The sequence below is a fragment of the Carassius gibelio genome, chromosome B16 (genome assembly GCF_023724105.1).
Source record: "Carassius gibelio isolate Cgi1373 ecotype wild population from Czech Republic chromosome B16, carGib1.2-hapl.c, whole genome shotgun sequence".
Classification (NCBI taxonomy): Eukaryota; Metazoa; Chordata; class Actinopteri; order Cypriniformes; family Cyprinidae; genus Carassius; species Carassius gibelio.
The window spans coordinates 24873038-24895970 of record NC_068411.1 but is presented as its reverse complement, the minus strand read 5'-3'; the positions used below and the strand labels follow the sequence as shown (position 1 = coordinate 24895970).

At 38.3% G+C, this 22933-nt stretch overlaps 1 protein-coding gene across 1 annotated transcript in view; it reads left to right on the top strand.

The window, feature by feature from the left end:
- The first annotated feature begins 10796 nt into the window (after positions 1-10796).
- The window catches only part of LOC127975128 (dolichyl-diphosphooligosaccharide--protein glycosyltransferase subunit STT3B), a 40926-nt gene continuing 28789 nt past the window's right edge, over positions 10797-22933 (top strand). Inside the window, exon 1 of the mRNA XM_052578939.1 lies at positions 10797-11309. Within this exon, the coding sequence (XP_052434899.1) occupies positions 11047-11309 (263 nt within the window). The 5' untranslated portion in view covers positions 10797-11046. The remainder of the gene's footprint in view (positions 11310-22933) is intronic.

Below are 22933 nucleotides of genomic sequence, written 5' to 3'. Positions count from 1 at the left end.
TCTCTAGTTCTTCACCAGTTCAGTTGAAGAGGAGGGCTCTGGGCCATGTGCAGGTTGATGTCGTGCAGGCCAGGCTGACTGATAACTATCTGTTTGAAGACATTCACCTTTTTTTCCGGCATGTCTGGTAGCAAGCCACTATCGGGCTGCGTTTCATCATGCTCTTTGATCGCTGGCGCCACCCGAGGGTACAGAGATCAAACATCAGATAAGAGATAGACACTGCAAGGGGAACACAGTGCACGCGGCCCAAACACAACATACGATCATGCTTGCTTCAGAATAAACACATGTAAAAGGAGCAGGGACAATGATGGGCTGGACAGTTTGAGCACCAGTGTGCCTCCATTGTATTGTTGATGATCTCTTGGCTGTAAAAGTACAAGTAAAACCAAAAAGCAAACTGTCAAATGGCCTATTTTATGGCCTTCGTGACATAATTTTCATGCATTTAGCACATTTAACATAGTCGTTGCAGTCAAACCCATGGAGTAAACAACATAAGGTCTGGTCCATGTCGCAGCATATCCTAGCCAAAAAATGTCCATGCATTCTCAATGGAAGAGTAAAAAGGACACCTTTTTAAACCTGTCAAAATCAGCTGTTTTCAGCATGCAATTTTATTCCACGTTACTTTAAATGCTAATAAGCTCAGCTGACCCCGCCCTTCTATTCCGTTGGATGACGAGCAGACTGTGATCTTCAGCCGTGAAACTGGCTAACTAGTACATTATTAGGATAGGAAAGGCAATTTGCAAAGATTCATAAAAAATATTAATTTTATAATTATAGGATGGATGTGCACACACACTTCCAACACACATTTATGTTCAAAGAACTTGAAAAGTGAATTTTGCTTCCAATGACCCCTTTAAAAAATGCAGCAATGGGAAACAAGGCACATGAATAAAGCAACAAATCACACCTTGAAACACAGACAAGAGTAGCACATGACATGATCACATGAGGGGCAAGGAACACATGACAGGAACGTGAAACAAGGCAAAATATCAAAATAAAAGACCAGAAAAAAAAAGCCAAACCCCACGTTACATATCCCCCTGCTAAGGGCAGCTCCAGATGCCCTAACATAACATCCAGGAGGGTGGTGGAGTGGAGGTGGAACTGGGGGAGGGATGGAGTGCCAAGCCCGTGCAGTGAAACAGAACCAGGATCATGGCATGGCAGAGGACCAGGACAGTGGAGCAATGGTGGACCTGGACTATGGGGAAATGGCAGACCTAGGCAGTGGAGCCATGGTGGACCTGGGCAGTGAAGCAGAGGCAGGTCTTAGAGCCGTAGACCAGGAGACGACCAGGGCAGATTTAAATGGAGCATGAAGCCATGATGAAGCAGAGACATGGACAGACCACTTGACCATGTTAGAACAGGCAGCGAGTTCTTGAGCAGCCTCTATAGCCACAACAGAGCATACTGAGAGTTTAACAGCCTCCATGGCCATAACAGGAAAGGCAGAGAGCTCAGGAAAGTGAAAGTGGGTGACCCATACTCAGAATTTGTGAGACTCAGAACTCTGCATTTAACCCATCCGAAATGCACACACACAGAGCAGTGAACACACACACACACACACACACACACACACACACTGTGAGCACACACCCGGAGCAGTGGGCAGCCATTTATGCTGCGGCGCCCGGGGAGCAGTTGGGGGTTCGATGCCTTGCTCAAGGGCACCTAAGTCGTGGGCACCTTTTGAAGGTGGAGAGAGAGCTGTTCATGCACTACCCCCACCCACAATTCCGTCCGGCCCCAGACTAGAACTCACAACCCTTCGATTGGGAGTCCAACCCTCTAACCATTAGGCCACGACTTCCCCACTGAACGGCCTCCTTGGCCATAACAGCATTGACATAGAGTTCATAGATGGGCTCCATGGCCATGAGAGGACAGGCAGAGAGTTCAGATGTGGATGCCAGTGCCTCGGGAGGTTCTGCAATGGACGCCGCCACCTCGGAGGCAGACTCATGGACAGGAGAGGCCTCTGGGGCGGACTCGTGGACAGGAGAGGCACTCGTGGACAGGAAAGGCCTCTGGGGAAGACTCGTGTACAGGAGAGCCTTCTGGGGCGGACTCGTGGACAGGAGAGGCCTCTGGGGTGGACTCGTGGACAGGAGAGGCCTCTGGGGTGGACTCGTGGACAGGAGAGGCCTCTGGGGAAGACTTGTGTACAGGAGAGCCTTCTGGGGCAGACTCGTGGACAGGAGAGGCCTCTGGGGAAGACTCGTGTACAGGAGAGCCTTCTGGGGTGGACTCGTGAACAGGAGAGCCCTCTGGGGCAGACTCGTGGACAGGAGAGGCCTCTGGGGCGGACTCGTGGACAGGAGAGGCACTCGTGTACAGGAGAGCCTTCTGGGGCGGACTCGTGGACAGGAGAGGCCTCTGGGGTGGACTCGTAGACAGGAGAGGCCTCTGGGGCGGACTCGTGGACAGGAGAGGCCTCTGGGGCGGACTCGTGGACAGGAGAGGCCTCTGGGGAAGACTTGTGTACAGGAGAGCCTTCTGGGGCTGACTCGTGGACAGGAGAGGCCTCTGGGGAAGACTCGTGTACAGGAGAGCCTTCTGGGGCTGACTCGTGGACAGGAGAGGCCTCTGGGGAAGACTCGTGTACAGGAGAGCCTTCTGGGGTGGACTCGTGAACAGGAGAGCCCTCTGGGGCAGACTCGTGGACAGGAGAGGCCTCTGGGGCGGACTCGTGGACAGGAGAGGCACTCGTGGACAGGAAAGGCCTCTGGGGTGGACTCGTGGACAGGAGAGGCCTCTGGGGTGGACTCGTGAACAGGAGAGCCCTCTGGGGCAGACTCGTGGACAGGAGAGGCCTCTGGGGCGGACTCGTGGACAGGAGAGGCACTCGTGGACAGGAAAGGCCTCTGGGGTGGACTCGTGAACAGGAGAGCCCTCTGGGGCGGATTCATTTAGAGCCGCCAGCTTGCACTGACATCATAGATCCATCACACTGCTAATCAGTCTCATCAGTCCGCATTCGCAGGAGCTTGGGTTCAATTAACAGCACAAACAACGTAGAAAACATATCCACGTGGCACAGCTGGTAGGGTCAGATAGCTTTCAGAATGCATCAAAAATATGTTAATTTGTGTTCCGAAGATGAATAAATGTCACATAACAAGAACCAACCAATGGCAAACAAGGCACAAGACTAAAGCAACCAATCACGACATGACACACAGACAAGAGTAGCACATGAGATGATCACATATCAAGTAACACATGACAGGAACATGAAACAAAGCAAAATATCAAAATAAAAGTTACAATTAATTACTCATTCGTTTATCTGATGATTTACATTATCAAGCCAGGTTAAAAGGAGAATCAAGTACAAATTAGATAAACCATCAAAACCAAATCAAAACAAGGAATGAATAGTTGGCACAGTTCAACACAGATCACCCAGCAGACAGGTAACAGAGGATTCTGTGTTATTTTAAACTTCTCACAACTAAATCTCAAATACTAAACTCATATTTCTGCCATCTGTGGCCTGCTCCACAGACATTGCTTGTTTACTAAACTCTTCCGTTCCCAGACTAAACCACTACAACCCTTTGTTGTCAGAGATCTGAGGGTTTGACTGTTTTACTCCAGTGAGTGATGTTCCTGAGAAAAAATCTGTGTATGGGAGCAATAGTTTCTGACGCTGTAGTGAAAACTGCCCTCTGGTGGTCATTGTTTGTATAAGTGTATACAGGCCTATGTTGAATTCCAACAGTATTACGGTTGAAACATCATGGTGACAATACACTTTTTTTTTAAATTTGTATATGTGTGGTTAAAGTTTTTCCTTAATGTATTGTGACTACTTTATTCTGAGTCTTAATTGAGGAAATCCTTCTATTCTTTTGACCTCGACCTTGATAATTGTCCTGTTTATTTATTTATTATATTTACTTTTTTAAGTAGATACATCAGATTTCATGATATTCCCACAATGCCAAGCTTCTCTCTGACCACTGAAATAAAAAAAATTCTCACTGCAGTATTGACAGGCTTCACAGTCCTAAAATATGTGCTTTAACAATAGTAAATTCTCTGGAAATTCATTTGGAAATGATGCATTTGCTAAGAGTAGAAAACATTTTAAAAACATTATCAAGTAATTAGTCACTTTCTGTATTAGAGCCCAATTCCAGTTTGATAGAAAGCCAAATCAAAGTGATCATTAGTAATTATGAGCCTGTGTGCTGAGCTCCGGGGCTGTCGCTGTAAGTGCCTTACTGTCTCTACAGATCAGTCTAACATCTTTTCCAGCACTCCCCTCCTCTAGTCCATTATAGTGTTACTGGAGAAGCCGATGAGAAATTGGAAAGCAGTTTTACAGCAGAAGGCCACCTAATGAAGACAAACAGAGCCTATCCACATGCCTGGTATGTTATTTTGTGAGACGTGTCTGCAGATACAGAGACAGATCAATGCCTGTGAGTAGTGGCAGAGTAGATTATGGAGTACACAATACTGCAGTCTGGCCACCAACATCTAATGGTGAGAACGATTTGGGAAAAAAATAAAAATAAAAGACAATGAAGTGTTAAATAAATGAAAAAGTCAATAAACTAGCTTATATTAATATAGTTTGATAAATTTAAGAAGAAACATGGACTACATTTGTAATTTGATTAGTTTTTATCCATTCAAAAATCACACCATAATGCTAAGGTTTTGAGGGTTGCCATAGGTGGTTGCATACTAGCTTAATAGTAAAGCTCACAAAAAAATTATGTTATTCCCATTCATGCCACCTGGATGACTTATATTTTTCTGAAGAATATGTTTTGGAAAAAAATAAATTGCCCATGCAAGTATAGTTAATTGGGTCCAGTGTTGTTTGGACCTTAACATTCTTTAAAATACTTTTAGGTTTCGTAGAAGAAAGTAAGCCATAAAGGTTTGGAATGACATGATGGTGAATAAATGACGGACTAGCCCTTTAACCCTGTGATTCTGCTCTTAGCAGTCAAATAGCGCAGGACCACAAAACCATAAGGGTCAATTCTTTTAAACTTTGGTTTATACAACATCTGAAAGCTGGATAAATAAGCTATCCATAGATGTATGGTTTGTTAGGATGATATTTGGCCAACATTCAGCTGGTATCTGAAATCTGAGGGTGCAAACAAAAAAAAACAAAAAAATTATAATAATAGAGAAAATAACCTTTAAAGCTATACAGATGAAGTTCTTAGCCATGCATATTACTAAAAAAAATTAAGTTCTGATATATTTACGGTAGGAAATTTACAAAATATCTTTATGGAACATGTTCTTTATTTAATATCCTAATGATTTTTGGCATAAAAGAAAAATCTATAATTTTGACCAATACAGTGTATTGTTGGCTATTGCTAAAAATGTGGTCCAGGGTCACATTTAGTATTTCTTTGAAATGAGAGTAGGCCTATATAATTTAGTTACTAATGAGTACATCATAATTAATCGAATCTCCCATTTCACCACATCCCAAAGATGCTCTATAGGATTGAGATCTGGTGACTGTGGAGGCCATTTGTGAAGTTATTGTCATGTTCAAGAGACCAGTCTGAGATGATTTGAGCTTTGTGACATGGTGCATTATCCTGCTGGAAGTAGCCATCAGAAGATGGGTACACCGTAGTCATAAAGAGATGGACATGGTCAACAACAATACTGAGGTAGACTGTGGCATTTAAACAATGCTTAATTGGTACTAAGAAAATATCCCTCACACCATTACACCACCGGCAGCCTGACAAGGCAGGATGGATCCATGCTTTCATGTTCTTTACACCAAATCCTGACCCTACGATCTGAATGTCATAGCAAAAATCGAGACTCAACAGACCAGACAAGGTTTTTCCAATCTTCTATGGTCCAATTTTGGTAAACCTGTGTGAATTGTAGCCTCTGTTTCCTGTTCTTAGCTGACAGGAGCAGCACCCAGTGTGGTCTTCTGCTGCTGTAGCCAACCTCATTCAGGGTTCGACCTGTTGTGCGTTCAGAGATGGTATTCTGCATACCTTGGTTGTAACGAGTTACTGTTGCCTTTTTATCATCTCTAACCAGTCTGCCCATTCTCCTCTGACATCAACAAGACATTTTCGTCCACACAACTGCGGCTCACTGGATATTTTCTCTTTTTCAGACCATTCTCTGTAAATACTGTAATACTCAGACCAGCCATGGCACTAACAACCATTCCACATTCAAAGTCACTTAAATCCCCTTTCTTACCCATTCTGATGCTGGTTTGAACCTCAGGAAGTCGTCTTCACCACATCTACCGTATTTTCCAGACTATAAGGCGCACTTTTTTTCATAGTTTGGTTGGTCCTGCGACTTACAGTCAGGTGCGACTTATTTATCAAAATTAATTTGACATGGACCAAGAGAAAAAATTACCGTCTTCAGCCACGAGAGGGCGCTCTATGCTGCTCAGTGCTCTTTTAGTCTACACTGAAAACATATAGCGCCCTCTCGCAGTTTTAGACGGTAATGTTTTCTCTTGGTTCTTGGTTCTAAATAAATGTGACTTCTAGTCCAGTGCGACTTATATATGTTTTTTTTCCTCTCATGACGTATTTTTGGACTGTGCAACTTATACTCAGGTGCGTCTTATAGTCCGAAAAATATGGTAGATGCCTAAATGCATTGAGTTGCTGCCATGTGATTGGTTGACTAGCAATCTGTGATACCAAGCAATTGAACATGTGTACCTAATAAAGTGGCCGGTGACGTTTAATCTAGTTGGATAATGTTCTAATTTATACTACATTGTACTAAATTATATTTACGGAATAGTTATGATTCATTAATTACGTGTCAACCACTTTTTGAGCATAGACCTGAAAATTAATTTTCCAATTCAAACTTTTGTTAATCTTGAATGCATGTAATTTGGACTCTTTTTAAATAAATGCACTTGGTAGTTTAACAAAAAAAAAAAAAAAAAAAAATGAAAAAAGGTAAACTAAAATACAGTTACAGAAGTTTTAGTTTATTATGAACCATACTGTTTTTAAAATTTAGTATGACATATATTTTCCAAATCATATTTTACTCTAAGACAGCATGAAAAACATATGTTCTCAGTCTCAAAAAAAGTTAGGTGTGTGTTTGAACCTATGGAACCATATTTTAGTGACACATTTATAACAAAAAGTGAGCTAAACCTGAAAAATCTACAAAAACCTCCCTTTGGGGACATCCTCATTTGTTAAACTGGGATAAAAATAAACAAAGTTTTTTTTTTTAATTGTAAAAATTCAGAAAGAATTCTGTAAGGGCTAGGTTTATATAGGGTTGGTGTAGGGCAGTAAAATATACAGTTTGTACAGTATAAAAACCATTATGCCTATGGAATGTCCCCATTTAGATCTAGCTAAGTAAACGTGTGTGTGTGTGTGTGTGTGTGTGTGTGTTTGTTCACATGACACCAGTCACAAGTTTTGTTTCATTTTGACGAAGTTAAAAATTCAGAAAAAAGCAAAACATAACACTTTTCGTCCAAAAATGAACCAACAGCACCAGCATCCTACCTGTTTTACTAATAATTTGCAAGTTTGATTTATTACAGAAACATCTGTTTTTAACAACCTGCAATTTATGCCATTTATGTCTGTAGCACAATGTGAATACTTATGAACCACTAATAAACAAGCAAATGAATGATTAATCAAAGTGAGACGCCAGCATCAGTAGTTTCTTCTGCCAATAGCTGCAGCTGTCTTCAGAGAAATAAAGGCCCGAAGCATTGTGATCTTTGCTGGATCATTCACAATAAATGGAACAACCCAATAAATAAACACACACGAGAATAGCATTCTTTTTCTTCTGTCGAACAGATACACACTCAGCCTCATTATCTGCCTCCATCCCAAAAAACTGATATGAGTCACCAGAAGGTAAGTCACATCATAAAGGAACCATCGAATCACTTCTAACCTCCTCGTACACAGGTTTTTTTTTTTGTTTGTTTTTTTTTACAAAACTTTTTGCATTCATTCACCTATTGAGAAAAAGAAACCACAGAAGAAAATAAAAGTGAAAGAAACAAATGTTAGAACTGGATGTTGATGTCAGACTGCAGCGGATGATTGCCTTTGCATTTAAATAAGAATGGATCTTCTGGAATTACTGAAATGTTCCTGGTGCCTGGTCCTCTATGGGATTACAGCTACTTTTAAAATCAAATAACGGCACTAAAAAGACCAGTGATACAAAAACACTATGAGCACAACACAAAAATATCATGTTCTTAAACTGTATTTTCATTCTAGTAGAAATATGTAAACATCCCAAAACCAGGGTAAGTTGGAAGCAAAAGAGTTCAGTGGTACCCTTTAAACTCTACTGAAGACAATAAGTGTCTAAATAAATAAAATGCAATAGTCTTAACAGCAACAACTTTTAATGATATATTACTCTGGATTCAACATTCAGCATACATTTGCAAAGGACTGATAGCTAAATGAAAGATTATTTATATTATTTTTAGTCAGGAGGTTGCTGTGCACTGGCATTATGGAAACTGTGGGTGTCAGCAGAGGCACATTGAGGCTGTACTTGAAAAAGACATGACATCTTTGAAAAAGCATTTCGATGCATGATTTGTTTTAGCATGCTAAGCATCTATCCAAATAAAATGTCCACTGTAATTTTGCTGATGAAAAGAAAACAAGGACTTTATATTCAAATAAGCAAAACATATTTTCCTTCCAGAGAGGAAACATACTAACATCTGTTGGGTGAACAATATACCAAAGCCACATGTGCAAGGGAAAAAAAGAGACTTATTTTTTTCCAGATGCTTTAAGAAAATACAAAAATCAATTGGCTTAAATGCAGTGATATTGACGTGCTTAATGTTGGATGTTGTCTCCAGAGACAGATACCTTGCACTGTAGATAAAGTCATGTTTAAATAAACTGAAGGTTTAACTTTTGGTTTAGTGGGCACTGTTAAACCCCACGACTGCAATGTCACATTAATGAATAACTTGAATATGCTCAGAGATCAAATCAGAGATGTCCTGACTCATGAAGGTTGCTTTTAAAAACCTTGTTGTTCTTAAACAGGACATTCAAGCTTAATTAAGTGAAGTTACAAAAATAATTCATATGGAAATGTGTGCGTAAAAAGTGTTTTTAACATTAAATCTGGTCTTGCTACGCTGTAAAAGAAGATGTTCTGGAGCTGATATATTCTGCCACGGTGCCTGTGATATCTCATGCAGTGCTTTCTGCATGCTGGTCTGCAAAAAACCTTGAAAAAAACTGTATGATCTATACTGCATGTGGCTTTTGAAAAACTGTGTTTCAAGCAAACATAACCTTGCAGTGCTTGAGTCTAAAACTGGGATCATGTTTTAGGGGGATCCAGGGGAATATAAGAGAACCTGACCAAGGTAAAGAATTCAATTTCTGAATTTCAGATCACCATGTACGGTAATGTAGCAGTAACTTTCCTATACTACCCTACATTAAAAAATAAATAAAAAAGAATTTAGATTTATCATAGGTTATGTTTTCTTATCTCCAAACCATTTAAAGCATTAGGTATGCACTTAAATATTTATATGAATTAAACATCATGTATTTGCACTAGGTTATAAATCTGGTTTAGAAGAATAGTGCTTGCAGGTGCTTGAAAATGTAATTAAGCATAAAAAATATATATTTATTTAATTTAGCCATATTCTTTTAATGATTTGCTTTCAGTGACTTTTAGAAAAAAATTGTAGCTGATATGGCTTTTGTAAAGCCTGGCTTTGGTTAAGTATTTCAGATTTAATGACAGATTTAATTAAATAAAGTTCAATTTAATTGTTTTCAGTGCAGCTTAACTCTCTAAAATATTATGCAATTTTTTTATCACATACATTTGTCTTTGTTTTATGATGATTACATGTTCTAAAATATAAATATAGTTTAAGAACATTATTTGTGGTGATCTCAGGGTGTTCTTGTTTAGCTGGTCTTCTTACGCCATGTTAAATCTTTTGACTGCTGCAGCTTCGGGTTATTCAATTCAATGATTATTGCGCAATATTTTTTCATATTGTGTTCAATAGCAGGCATCAAATAGCTGCCATGACAAACATGTTAAATATATTAAATTAAGTCATCCTCATATCGTTTCAAACCCTTTTAACTTTCATCCGTGAAACAAAAAAGTGGTTATTTTCTCTAATTGCATTGCATCTTTATTATTATAATGAGTTTACTTCTCACCAAGGCAGTTATTGACCGTGAAATATCCGAAGGAACGGCGTGAGGGTGAGAAAATGGCATTTTTGAGTGAAACATACGCCCTTTTCTACATAAAACGCAATAAATTTCAGGCATAAACATGTTCACTGTTGCCAACTCTCTCAAGATAAATAAGCAACCACAACTTCAAAAACAAGGCTTTTTTTTTTGATGATTTATTATCGATTCGCTTCACATCCGCATGAAAATTTCGTTTGCGTAGTGGCCTCTGTGAAGTGAGCATTTTTTCGATGCAAAATTCATTTATTTCATTGGTGTATCGCGTAGAGCGCCGTGACGGTTCTTCATACTGATTGGCTCAAACCAGTGTCCGTTATTGAAATCCAGAGTCACGATTGGCTAACCTCCTGTCAACGTTTTTCCGTTTGTGTTTGTCAACGTTCGATGCTGTGCGTGCTCTCATTGGCTTGATCCACAGCTTCTGTTAGTGGTTTCCTTGCAGCGGATTGGCTGAAGTATGACCAGCCTTGTTCTACCTGTCTCGCTATGAGAGGCTGAAAGACTCTTCCTGCTGTATGGAGTAGAACCGCCCTATCCCCCCCTCTCCTCCTACAGCGGATCTCGTGTGCAAGCCGGTTAGCATGCAACCCAGACGCGGAATCTACTGCAAATAAATCCAGATTGTTCATACACAACGCCAAATACCTGCAGTTGGAGCAAAGGCCTGGTTGCGCAGAAATATTGGCGCCGAGGAGGGAACGGGTTGGTGGCAAGAGGGGTGCGTGGCGGTGGGAAGTGCTCTTCTAACCAAATTCTCCAGAACATGGCGGAGCACCACACCGCCTCCGACTGTAAGCACAAAGCCAGCTCCAACGCCGGAGGTTCGGTCTCGGGCAACGGACGGCACAGCTCCCCGGCTGGATGCGGCGGCAGCGGAGGAGGCCTGTCCGGGGGACTGACGCAGCCGGCGGGATGGCAGTCTTTGCTCTCGTTCACCATTCTCTTTCTGGCCTGGTTGGCAGGGTTCAGCTCGCGACTTTTCGCAGTTATTCGCTTCGAGAGCATCATTCACGAGTTTGACCCTTGGTGAGTGTAAAGGCGGGAGGGTTTGTGGCGCATTTTGAATTTGAGGTTTGGAGATGTAACTAATGCACGGTTAATCTCGCTGTGAATGGAGTGTCAGTGCGTAATGCACAAAGCCCCTGCGACCCTCCATTCATCTCAGCGTAACGTTAATTGTCTCAGGAAGCGTTTTGTCTTTTTGCGGTACGTCCATGCTTTACAATTTTGACACGTAATCGCATGGCAGCTGCCCTCCATCTTTTTTTCAATTTTTTTTCTTTATTTCCAGATGAATAAAATTTATTGTGATAGTGCCTTCGCTAGAAACGTGCTATTTAAATTTAGCACTGCTGTTAATTGTCAGTCTGTTGAGGTATATTGAATATCACAACAAGGTGTCTTAACTCCAAATGAGAAAATTAACTGTTGTAACTTACATTTATTTAAAATTGTGGTTTATGGCAAGTCGTTTTAGCATTTATCTCTTAAAATGTCCTACATTGTATTTTGCTACTGTTGCTTGTTGTTAATTACAAGTTTGTAGGTTATTCAGTAACGTTAGCTAACTAGCGTCATTAGTCCTAGTATCTGTCCACTTCATTCATTACATAGAGCCTACTAGTTCAATAGTCAGTCATAATTGTAAATTCTTAACTATTAATTGTAACACACAACGCTACGACTGTCTAGTAAGTTAGTATTGGGAGAACAGGAACTAAGTTAGTAACCAAGTACATGTTTTTATTATAAGTAAATGGTAAAACTGGTTCTATTTAGAAGTGAAAGGTTTATCTGAATCACATATTACTGTAGTATCCTCTGACAAATTTGCACTACCTAGCAGCAACTGTTTGGGTAATGAATAGAAACAAATGCTTAAGTACTGGTATCTAACAAATTATATTAGGTTGAACTGATCAAAGATATTTTTACTGTTTGGTTACATTTAATATGGATCAGTTAATGTTACCTATTGTTAATTACTAGTATGTAACTCAATAGTGACTATAAGCTTACCGGTAAAAATGGTTGGTCACTATGTGGTACTATGTGGGTCACTGGTAATTAAGTTTTAGTAGCAATATTAAAGTTTTAAATGTTAAAATGGCTGTCCGTGCAGTGTTCCCACCTCATGATACTATTAATGTGTGCATATGTTATGTATTCATAAATTATCCCTGTGTTTTATAACAATGTCAGATTTGTAGATGAGTGTAATTCTCTTTATCCACATATGTCAAATGCAAGCGCATGGCTACTGCTTTAGAATTAATGGTTTATTTTTAGCACTAAAATGTTTAATCCATTCCTGAATCATAGGTATGAATTAAAACCCTTGTGCAGCAGTTACATCCAGTTGAGACTCAAAAGCATTCACTTCCCTTTTGTTTAATGTATAGCTCATTTCCTCATGCCCCCTGTTAAGAGCAGCAAAGAACTGTTTATGAAAGTCTGTGATAAAAAGTCTCAAACTGGTATATGAGGCTTTGTGAATTTAGGTCAACTTCTGATTTTATCATGATAGTAATCTTTGTCACGCATCTCACCGTGAAGGATTCTTTAAAAAAAAACAATAATTGTATAGTCAGGCATGTGTTAGATTGCGTTTCAGCAGTTATACCATGGCTAGCATATAAAGAGAATAACAGCAGGACCATCCTTTCACAGTATGGTCCAAATTTTCTGCTTATGTTGATGGTAATGGTGCTTTGCATTCATTAGTCTGAACGGAAGATCAAAGACTCTTATCTATGTGCTTAACCTCACCTCCTAGGCTGAAACTAATGATATTCAACGGAAGAACATCTTCATGCAAAGAAGGTGAACATGCTAGAGTATAGTTTTTTGGTTGTCTGCCAGTCATGGGCTTCTTTTAGGTTAAGCGTGCACAAAGGTAAAACTTGGTCATTACAAATGATGTAACTAAAAATATTTATCTGAAACACCCCCCCAAAAAGTATGCATTATGCAGTTCCAGTTTAATTTTTGATACCATAGAAATTTTGTAATGCTAGTCACCAGTTTAAATATCACAAACAAATATTACTAGCCTAAATTAAAAAACAAAACTCAAGCTCACTGGTTACAGTTTAATAGTGCCAAAATCACTGACCATTTATTGAATACTTTTATAATTCTAGAGTAGAAATTTGTGTAATAAAATAAAATAAGCTAAAATACTGACTGAGAGGTGGCTCATTGCTATTAATTGTTTAATTTGTTCAATGAAAGATTATAATTGTTTAAATACAGAGAAAGGTTCCAGCTTAATGAAAACTTTTGTTTCAGTGTTTCTGTAAAAAAAAAACATATATTGGTGCATCACTAGTCATGGAATACACAAACTCTCATGTACAGTTAGTTTTAAGAAATGAAAAAAAGCTAATATGATTTTGGAGGTTTCTTTGGGTAGTAAAAAAAATAAATAATTATTTCATCATGTGGCAAGATCTATTTTTTAGCTTTGGTTACTACTTCCGCTATTGTGAAATAGTCATAGAATTGGTACCTTTTTGTATTACATTATGCATATGTAAAATATTCGGTTACAATTCAATATTATACTGATTTATGTTTGTAGGTATTCGTATCCTGAGTGTCGTAGTGCTTTCTTGATCTGAGATGTTAGGATAAGGGTTGTTGTTGTTTTTTTTCTGTCCATCTTGAATGAAATGTGTTTTCAGCATACATGGCTGACGCAACAGGCCCTTTTTAAGCTTGACACAATCACTGTATTGGCCAAATTTTGCAACATTTGTGTCTTTGAGATGTTTGAAAGATATACAGAAATTGGTTTGAGACACCTAGTTGCATGCTAACTAGACCTCCATTAGCAGAACTGCAATTCCTCTGTGTGGTCTATTATTGTGGTCCCTGAACAGCACATAAACGCAAAATAAACTGTATTTGGTTGCTTTGTGTTGCCCAGACAGCTTGTTTGTGTAGGAAGTAGGTTTCACAGTCCGCCTGACAGAGTTAGATACTGCAGTCCAGTAGGAACGTCTACTAGCAAACAACAGCACAGAGACTTGACGACCTCCAGTCATTTAATATCTATATGTGAGAACACCCCTTAAATCTGCACATGGTACACATTGATATGCATGTTCAAGAAAGCGCGCTCATACATAAATGCACTGCACCACTTGCATGAGTAGCTTTAATTAGCAAACGGGGCATTTCTATTTGCTAATGGGCTTCTTAAATTTTATTAGCATAGTTTTCTAACCATTTACAATAATGGCTCAGCCAAGTGTGCTTGTGTCATTAGCCCATTTCCGTTCAGAGCATTCATAAATCACACAGCAAACCCTGGAATGGCATGATCATTTATTTAGCATGATGCCACTTTGTTCCTTGTGATGCTGTTGCACACTTGGGCATGGCTGTTGGCATCTGTTAATGCTGAAGTGTTTTGTGTGCTTTTTTAACTTTTAAATGTATTCTCCTGTCCCTGCTTGTTTGAGGTACATAACACCATAGAAATGTTTTAAACAAATGCATATATTTGAGAAATCTGTTTGGCCGAGCAATGTCCAATGTGTTAATTTATGAATAAGTGTGCATTCCATTTGTCTGTGTGTATTAAATACTTTTTAAGCTTGTCATCCATCTGATTTTGATTTCTAGATCATTCTGTCCGTGAATAAGAGACTGCATTCTTGTGATTCATAGTGCTTACATTCAGTTTGCATGCACACATGCGACTGTCCTCTCAAGTGTGGCATTGACACCTCTCAGGCTATTGTGTGCTCTCTTTCAGTAATCTACTTTGACATGCAGGAGGAGTTTTTCTTTTTCGCTGGCAGGCGTGCATTGGCTCAGATTGATTTTCCAGCTCTGTTAGTCATATGAATGTTCAGAAGCTTTTAACTGAGTGTGAGTGCTCAAGTCCCTTTGTAGAGGTTGGGATGCAGGTCCCTCTGGGTTATTGGTTTCCTGGGCTCAGTCTTGGATCCGAGCCCGCTGACATTCAGTGGTCATTCAGCATGCAAAATATTTTGATAATATATTCTAGGACTTCAACCTTAGAAAACTTGTAAGATGTTGAAATGAACACCTAAGGCTTTTGAAATGTAATGTTACCTGCAGTTACACCAGGTGAAGGAGTTTTGTCTGAATGCTGGGTTCAAATACTGAAGGGAAGTTTATTCAACCTGTCCCTGTAAATAAAACCATTTCAAATGGTTTGGAGCCTGACCGAGCATCATAAGTGTTTGCAAATTGCAATAACTCAGAGAACCTCATTTTAAAATGCTTTGTTCAGACACTTTTTTTTCTTCTGTTTCCAGCCAGCAGCTTCATTGATTTGAGAGCTCAAATGAGTAATTGTTTCATGTCCAGATAATTTCAGTGCAACACACACACTTTGGTTCTCTGGGTGTCTCATTTAGATCCAGCACACTGCCCCGAGCCTGCTCTGTCCTTTCTCATTTTTGGATGCTGGAGTGCTGCTTTTCCTGCTCTGCTTTTCTACTCTTAATTCCTCTAGTGTATTGTCTGTCGGTTTTCTCTCTTGCTTTGGCTTGTGCGCTTCTTTTAACCTCTTAAGGCAAGTAACAAAGCATGCAATTAGGGCTGGAATGAAAGAGGAAATGTGTCAAGTGGTATGCTGTATATATCGCGGAAGGGGTATTTTTGCTTCTGTCAGGGGGCGGGAACCATTTTACGTTATTTACATGTAACAAAAGTTGAGGAGTAATATAAAAATACATAGAAAGATCTGAATAAGTCTAAGTGAAAATGAATGTGCTTATGGTGCCACAGACATATTTATATTTATTAGTTATTTGAAAGCTTTGGTGTTATCAGCTTTTGCTGATAGTGATCGGCAAATATATATATATATATATATATATATATATATATATGTGTATATATACACATATACATATATATGTGTATATGTATGTATATGTGTATATGTGTATATGTGTGTGTGTGTGTGTGTATATATGTGTATATGTGTATGTGTATATATGTGTATATGTATATATGTGTATATGTTAAAAAAAATAATAATAATTAAGAAATTTGAAATCATTTGACAATGGATTAAAAATAAATGTGTTAAACATACTTGTACTTTAGATGACAAGGTATTTTTCACAAATATTTAATACAAATATAATAAAAAGGAAGTAAACACTGTAATCCATGGGGCACTCAGTATTCTGGGAAGTTTGTGTGCACTGGGAATCATATTTTTCAAATAAAGCCAGGGTAACCCTGATTTAACATACAGCACACAGTAAAACTTACATGAATATGACAGTGGACAAATGCATTAAGCAAAATATAATTTGAAATCACGAGTTTAAAGTTTAAAGCATTCAATTCACACGGACCAGCTGTCACACAGAGAGCATGTGATCATGCTGGATACACCATACACACTTCACAAGATCTCACAGCTGGATTTGATTTAGTTTGCAAGGTTTGTGAAATTAAATGTTCATTAGTCATTCAAAGATTAGTTTAAATCATATAAATGCGTATTTGCTTAATGCTGACAGCAAATTATAAGGCATTTTGATTGGCTATCTATTACTAATAGGCATATAAAAGCAATCCTTATACTTTCTGTATACATTTATCCCTTCACTTATAAATTGCATGCAATATTTAATGCGCATCTTGTCAGTAAAACCATTTCTGTAATTAGTAGGGCTGGGCGATATATATATATATATATATATATATATATATATATATATATATATATATATATATATATATATATATATATACATATATATATATAATCACGCACGTTTAGAGATTTTCAATTCATGTCTTTTCATTGTTTGTTGACCTAATATAAATGAGTGGAGAGATTTGAGAGAATATTGCAGTATTGTCAGGTAAAATATTGCCCCACAGTGAAGTCCTTTTTTCTTTTTCTTTTTTTCTCTTTCTTCCCTCATCTCTTGTGATATAGAATGAATCATATTGTGAAATGAGTTTGATCATATTGCCCACGTCTAACCCTGACTGTGTTCTGTTTGCGCAACAGAAATAAGAGCTGCAACGCAAAGCTCATATTTCTGTTTTACCTTTCCCCCATTTTCTTTGAATCCTGCTCTTATCCCCATCTCTGCTCTCTCAATCCATATGGCATTATCCATCCACCCCTGTGTTAATTGAGCTTTCATCCTGTATCTCCCTGACCGGGGCTGCAGTGTCTGTGACAGGCATTCTGATCTGAAGAAGCATTTGAGTGCCACTTATCTCTGAGCTGCCTGTGGAGTTGAGCTGTATATCTGAATGAGATTCTACTTTTATTGGAGGATATGAGGAGAATTATAATGTTTCAGGGACCACAGGGACCTTGTTGCCTCTGGCTGGCCTTTACAAGTCTACGTATTAATTAGTCTTTAAAAGGAGTAGAAGAGGCCAAGCACCGGCCATCTTTTTTTACTGTATTGGCGTAACCTGTTCAAGGCATTGTTAGAGAATATAGCAGGGGTGTCAAACTCATTTTCACTGAGGGCCACTTCAACATTATGGCTGCCAACAAAGGGCCAGTTGTAATTCTAAGACAAATGTTACTACTCCTTAACATGTTGTTAAATAATTATTTAACTTAAAAATATTGAATATGCATTTGAGTAGATTGAAAAATTATGCAATTGCTTGGTGTTATTTTAACATCCTTTTTAATTTATCATTTTAAGAAATCCAAATCACACTATAATTTTTTTATTATTATTTATTATTAATAAATCAGAGTAAATAATAAAGGCAAGTATCATAAAACACAAGTCATTAAATTAACTAAAAACTTTATAACATTTATGGCACAACAAATAATTGTGAGCTGCTAAGAATGTGTGACCGATATGGCATGAGCCCGCTCTCATGCAGATGTGTATCAATAGCATGATTTTCTGTTTATATATGGCATGTGATTTATATGAGGAAATTGGTTTTGATGTGCATATGATACACACATGTTTGGTGTGCATATGATACACAATCAATGCTTGTAGTAGAAAAAAAGAAGTGGTGCTCAACCCCGCTCCCCCACCCAAAAATAAATAGATACAAACTAAAGTACTTTTTCATAATTCGCAATGAATGTATATTGTGCCACAATAAATAAATTAATTAATAATTGTTTTTAATAAATTCACTTGTATAGCACTTTTCATGATACACTGTCGCGAAGCACCTTCACGGAAAATGAAAATGTCTACATTGCATTTAGTAGTTTACCAGATTTTTAATAAACAAAAATTGCAATCTGCGATACCAAACAGGAACACAGAGGGACGCCAAAAGACCACTAAACGAGCTACCTTGACCTAATTGATCCAGATTTACTAAACCACTGACTGCTACGTAAACTAAAGCACCTTCAGCCAGCACCCAGTTTAAAACACTCTTGCTTTTAAGCCACATAGCTTGCTGAATTATAATTTTTTTTTGTGACTTTTGTAAGCGAGAACTGTTATCTCCACCACCTCCGATGACATCGGCCATGCTTTCTCTTCATTAGCGCTGTTTTGAACTTGCTCTTTGAATGCATTCGCTTACAGGATCCTTAGTTGGTCGTATCGCGAAAAAAAAAAACTGCTTTTAATTTTTTTTAATGTATTGTTTTCGTTCAAATTTACTGATTTAAATTAGTAATTATTATTTTATTGCTCTAAGCTAGGGTGACCACCTGGCTATAGATCTGTTGCAGGACAGTAGATGTGATTTTACGGGAAAATGCGGGACATGTGCGAAACGCATTTATTACGGTTATGCTATGTAAATACTACTGATTTACATTTCGTTGGCATATGCGCCAATTTATTTCTGCCAGTGCATACCCACACTCCAGGTTGCGTTTTATTAAGCTCAGGAGAGAATATAATTTGAGCGCGCGCACTTATCATGTCTGACCGATAGAAAGCTTGTCCATTTTCTGTGGGAGTGAATGGGAATCCAGCTGCAAACAGAAAGATTTGCGCTAGCACATTTGATGCGCTCTTGCATAGGCTATGTAATGCGTTCTGGGCATTACAAAAACTCAATAGAAACCGCCACAAACTAACTATTAAAACGATCTGTCCAATCATGTCTGAAAGCAGCAATTGGATTTTTTTTTTTAATGAATTGAGTATATCGTGTTTTTCCGTGTGTGCTGCTCGATCATTCGAGGTGGTGCTCAAGCACTGAGGTCTGCACTTATTCCTTTGAGTCGTCCATGCAGTCATCATCAACAGAAAAATCCCACACCCCTAATCCTAACCATTGCATGTGATTTGTAATGCACACCAAAGTCAATTTCTCCGTATAAATCGTACACAAAATAGAAAGAAACGTTTGGTATTGATATGCACTTTCATAATTTACAATCTAAAGAAGCTTCGATTTTTATTTTAAGACGATCATACAGCTATGCTTTCACGGGACACATAAAATGATGTGGCAGGCCTCGAGTATCACTTGGAGGAATAGAGGGAAGTGCTGTGATAATTAGGATGGCTTAAAATGGCACCAGTTATTGTAGTGCTGTTTATCTGTCTAGTTAGCATCGCTGATGCCACTGCAACTCAGTCTAGGTTCATGACCTCTTCATGTTTGTCTCTATTAGCCAGCTTATTAACATTATTACTTCCTGTCCAGCTGACCTCGTCTTTAGAGTTTGAGCGTTTAGCAGCCTGGATCATGCCTGATGGAGTTGTCAGGCTGTGGAAGGTGACCTTCACCTCACTTGCTTTTGAAAGTCTTACCATTGTTTGTGTAGTTATAAAAAAGAGGTGGATAAATGTAGGGAGTTTTAATGTTTTTTTTCTGCTCTTATAGAATAATTTCGGTCGATACAATATAATACCGATATCGATATGAACACTATAAAAAAGCCTTGTAAAAATGGCCAAGAACACCCACAACAGATGCTTGTGCATACAAACTTATGAAAAATGAATTTGCCAAGAAAAATGTGTTTATTTTAGGAGAATGTGAAATCACTGTCAAATAGGTGTTCCTGTGGCTCAGTGGTAGAGCATTGCGTTAGCGGCGCAAAAGGTTGTGGGTTCAATTCCCAGGGAACACAGGTACTGGTAAAAAGAGATGCATTTCCAATACCTTGGAAAGTAGGGGGCCGATATGAAACCAATGTTTGTTATTTTAGAAATCTGAAATCAATTTAATATTAATTACAATATGAGTAAAATAAACATACTTACACTTTGGATAAAAATGCACACTTCACAAGATCACAAAGCTGGACTTGACTAAGTTTGCTAGGTTTGTGAAATTAAATGTTCATTAGCCATTCAAAGATTTGTTTAAATGTTAAATGCGTTTTTGCTGAATGCTGACAGGCAAACGAGAAAGTATTATATTGTTTGCCTTTCTGTTATTAATAATATAAAAGCAATCATTATGATAAGTTTTGTATACATTAATTCCTTTGTTTAAACGTTCTATCTGATTATTAGACTGACTTCTATCCGTATTAGAACCGTAAACGATGACAGTAAACGAGGGAGAATGTGACCTCAGCTGTGCGCGCTCAGGCGCTGCCTTTCTCCGGTGTGATATTTGAAAAATGCCAAATATCAGCTGATATATCGGCCTTGGCGATATCAGTCTACCACTAATAATTAGTACATTAAATTTTTTTGTAAAGAATTGAATTTTTTTTATTTTTATAAAATGCAAATCATCATTCTGACTGCCAAAAACATTATGCAGAAAATAATGTTTTTGTTGGAGCTGGTGAACATTTTGGCAGACCATATATCAATCTGAACTACTTGGCCTGCCGGAACAAAATCTTTGTTGTTAAGCTCTGCTTTATTCTTAAAACTGGTATTTCGCCCACACTGAAATGGAAGTTAGGTTTTAGTTTGTTGTTTGCTCCTGTAGCTTGATCAGTTGTGTCTGTAGCCTTCTCCCACTCAAGTTTCATTCATGCGGTGTCATCTCTGCTTGAGGTCAAAGTGGAGTAGTTAACACTGTCCAACTGACTGATATACTGTGAAAACATGATTACAGGGACAGGTTGTTTTTACTCCTCCATACTGTAGGAGACTCTCACCTAAGCTTCTCCTGCTTATTGAAATCCGCATGTGGTCCATAAAGTTGCTTGCAATGTAATGTTCCACCCTGACCATTGATGATATATGATAGTTCACAGATGTACAAACTCATATATTTATAATGCTCAAACAAAGAGGTATATAAATAATTCCTTTTTGAGTATTTTCTTTCCAAAGAATAAGTAGAATCGGTACACAAATCTGTGATATCAGAAGAAAGTAGATCAGAACAACATAAAAATAAGTATTCGATGAAAGATTGTAATTTTTAAACAAATTCTTCAATAACTGGTGTAACCAAGGCCTCTTTTTAAGCCATTATGAATTTAACACTGTTCATTAACTCTGTGCCAGATAATTATCGGTGAGAATTAAGCTTAAATATGGGATCAATAGCAATTTCCAGAGGACTGATGCATAGAAATCTAGTTTAGGAAAAACATATCAGTCTCGGTTTCTGGTTAATGAAATGTAAGATTCAAAGTAGCATTATGCCACATTGCAGATGGAGGTTTTCTAATCCGTTATCACACAGTGATATGCTAAATATTAATCACAGTGGTTTTTCGGCCCACTTGGGTAAAGTTATTTGCTCTGTTTGTGTGATACACAATGCATCGCAGGCGTTTTTGTATGCCGAAACGGAATGGTTTAATTAAGATGTGCTCACTTCGTCGAGCTGCTTTGCATTCATAGCACAAGCTTTTCCCCTCGCCAATTACGGGCCCTCAAAGTTATTCCAAGAGCGTTGCTTTGATGTGCTTGTGTCAGGCGGGACGAACTCCTTGTCCTCATCCGGAAAACCTTCTGTATCATTCCTCAAGGTTAATCAGTTCTTTTATGTTGGATTAAATCTCCAGGAAACGAACACAAAGGAAGTGAAATGTGAATTTGACATTTGCTGTTGGTTTTCCTCCTCCCATCAGCGATTAAAAAGATTAAAGGTTTTTCAGTATGAGCCTTCATCGATGCTTAAATCATTCAGACTGATTGCTTTGACCAGACGAGCTTGACGCGTGAATCGGGATTCTTAAATCTAGTCAGGCGTTTCATGAGTTTCTGAAGCCCAATTTCTTCTTTAAAAAGAACAGTCGCCCAATCACTTACAGCTGACTGATCTGTTGATCCAGCCAGTTCGGTTATGAAATCTTTATATCCTTTTTGTTTTTCTGTCACAGAGTTTGGGTCAGTAGCGGATCCATTGATGCAAACGGATGTACTTGAATTGCTAAATTTCTAAGTCTACATTCTCATTTGATGTATTCAGACCATCGCATGCACTTTTTTACTTGCAGAATAATTAGGTAACACTTTACATTACATTCTCAATAAATATGTAGTTAATAAATGTAACCTAAAGTGTAAAATGTTACCATGAATTTGTATTGGCTGCCTAATACGCCAATCATTATTACTAACATAGTCTAATAGTCTCATTTTCACTAACACTTTAAAACACCAGCAAGTCCAAATAATTAAATCAGACTGATTAACATCCAATCTGTACATTAGAATTCACTTATAGCATTTACAGCAATTGACTTCAGAATTTAGTGTTCCTTTATTCATTTTGACAAAATAATAGAGAATTTAAAGTTTAGTAATGAG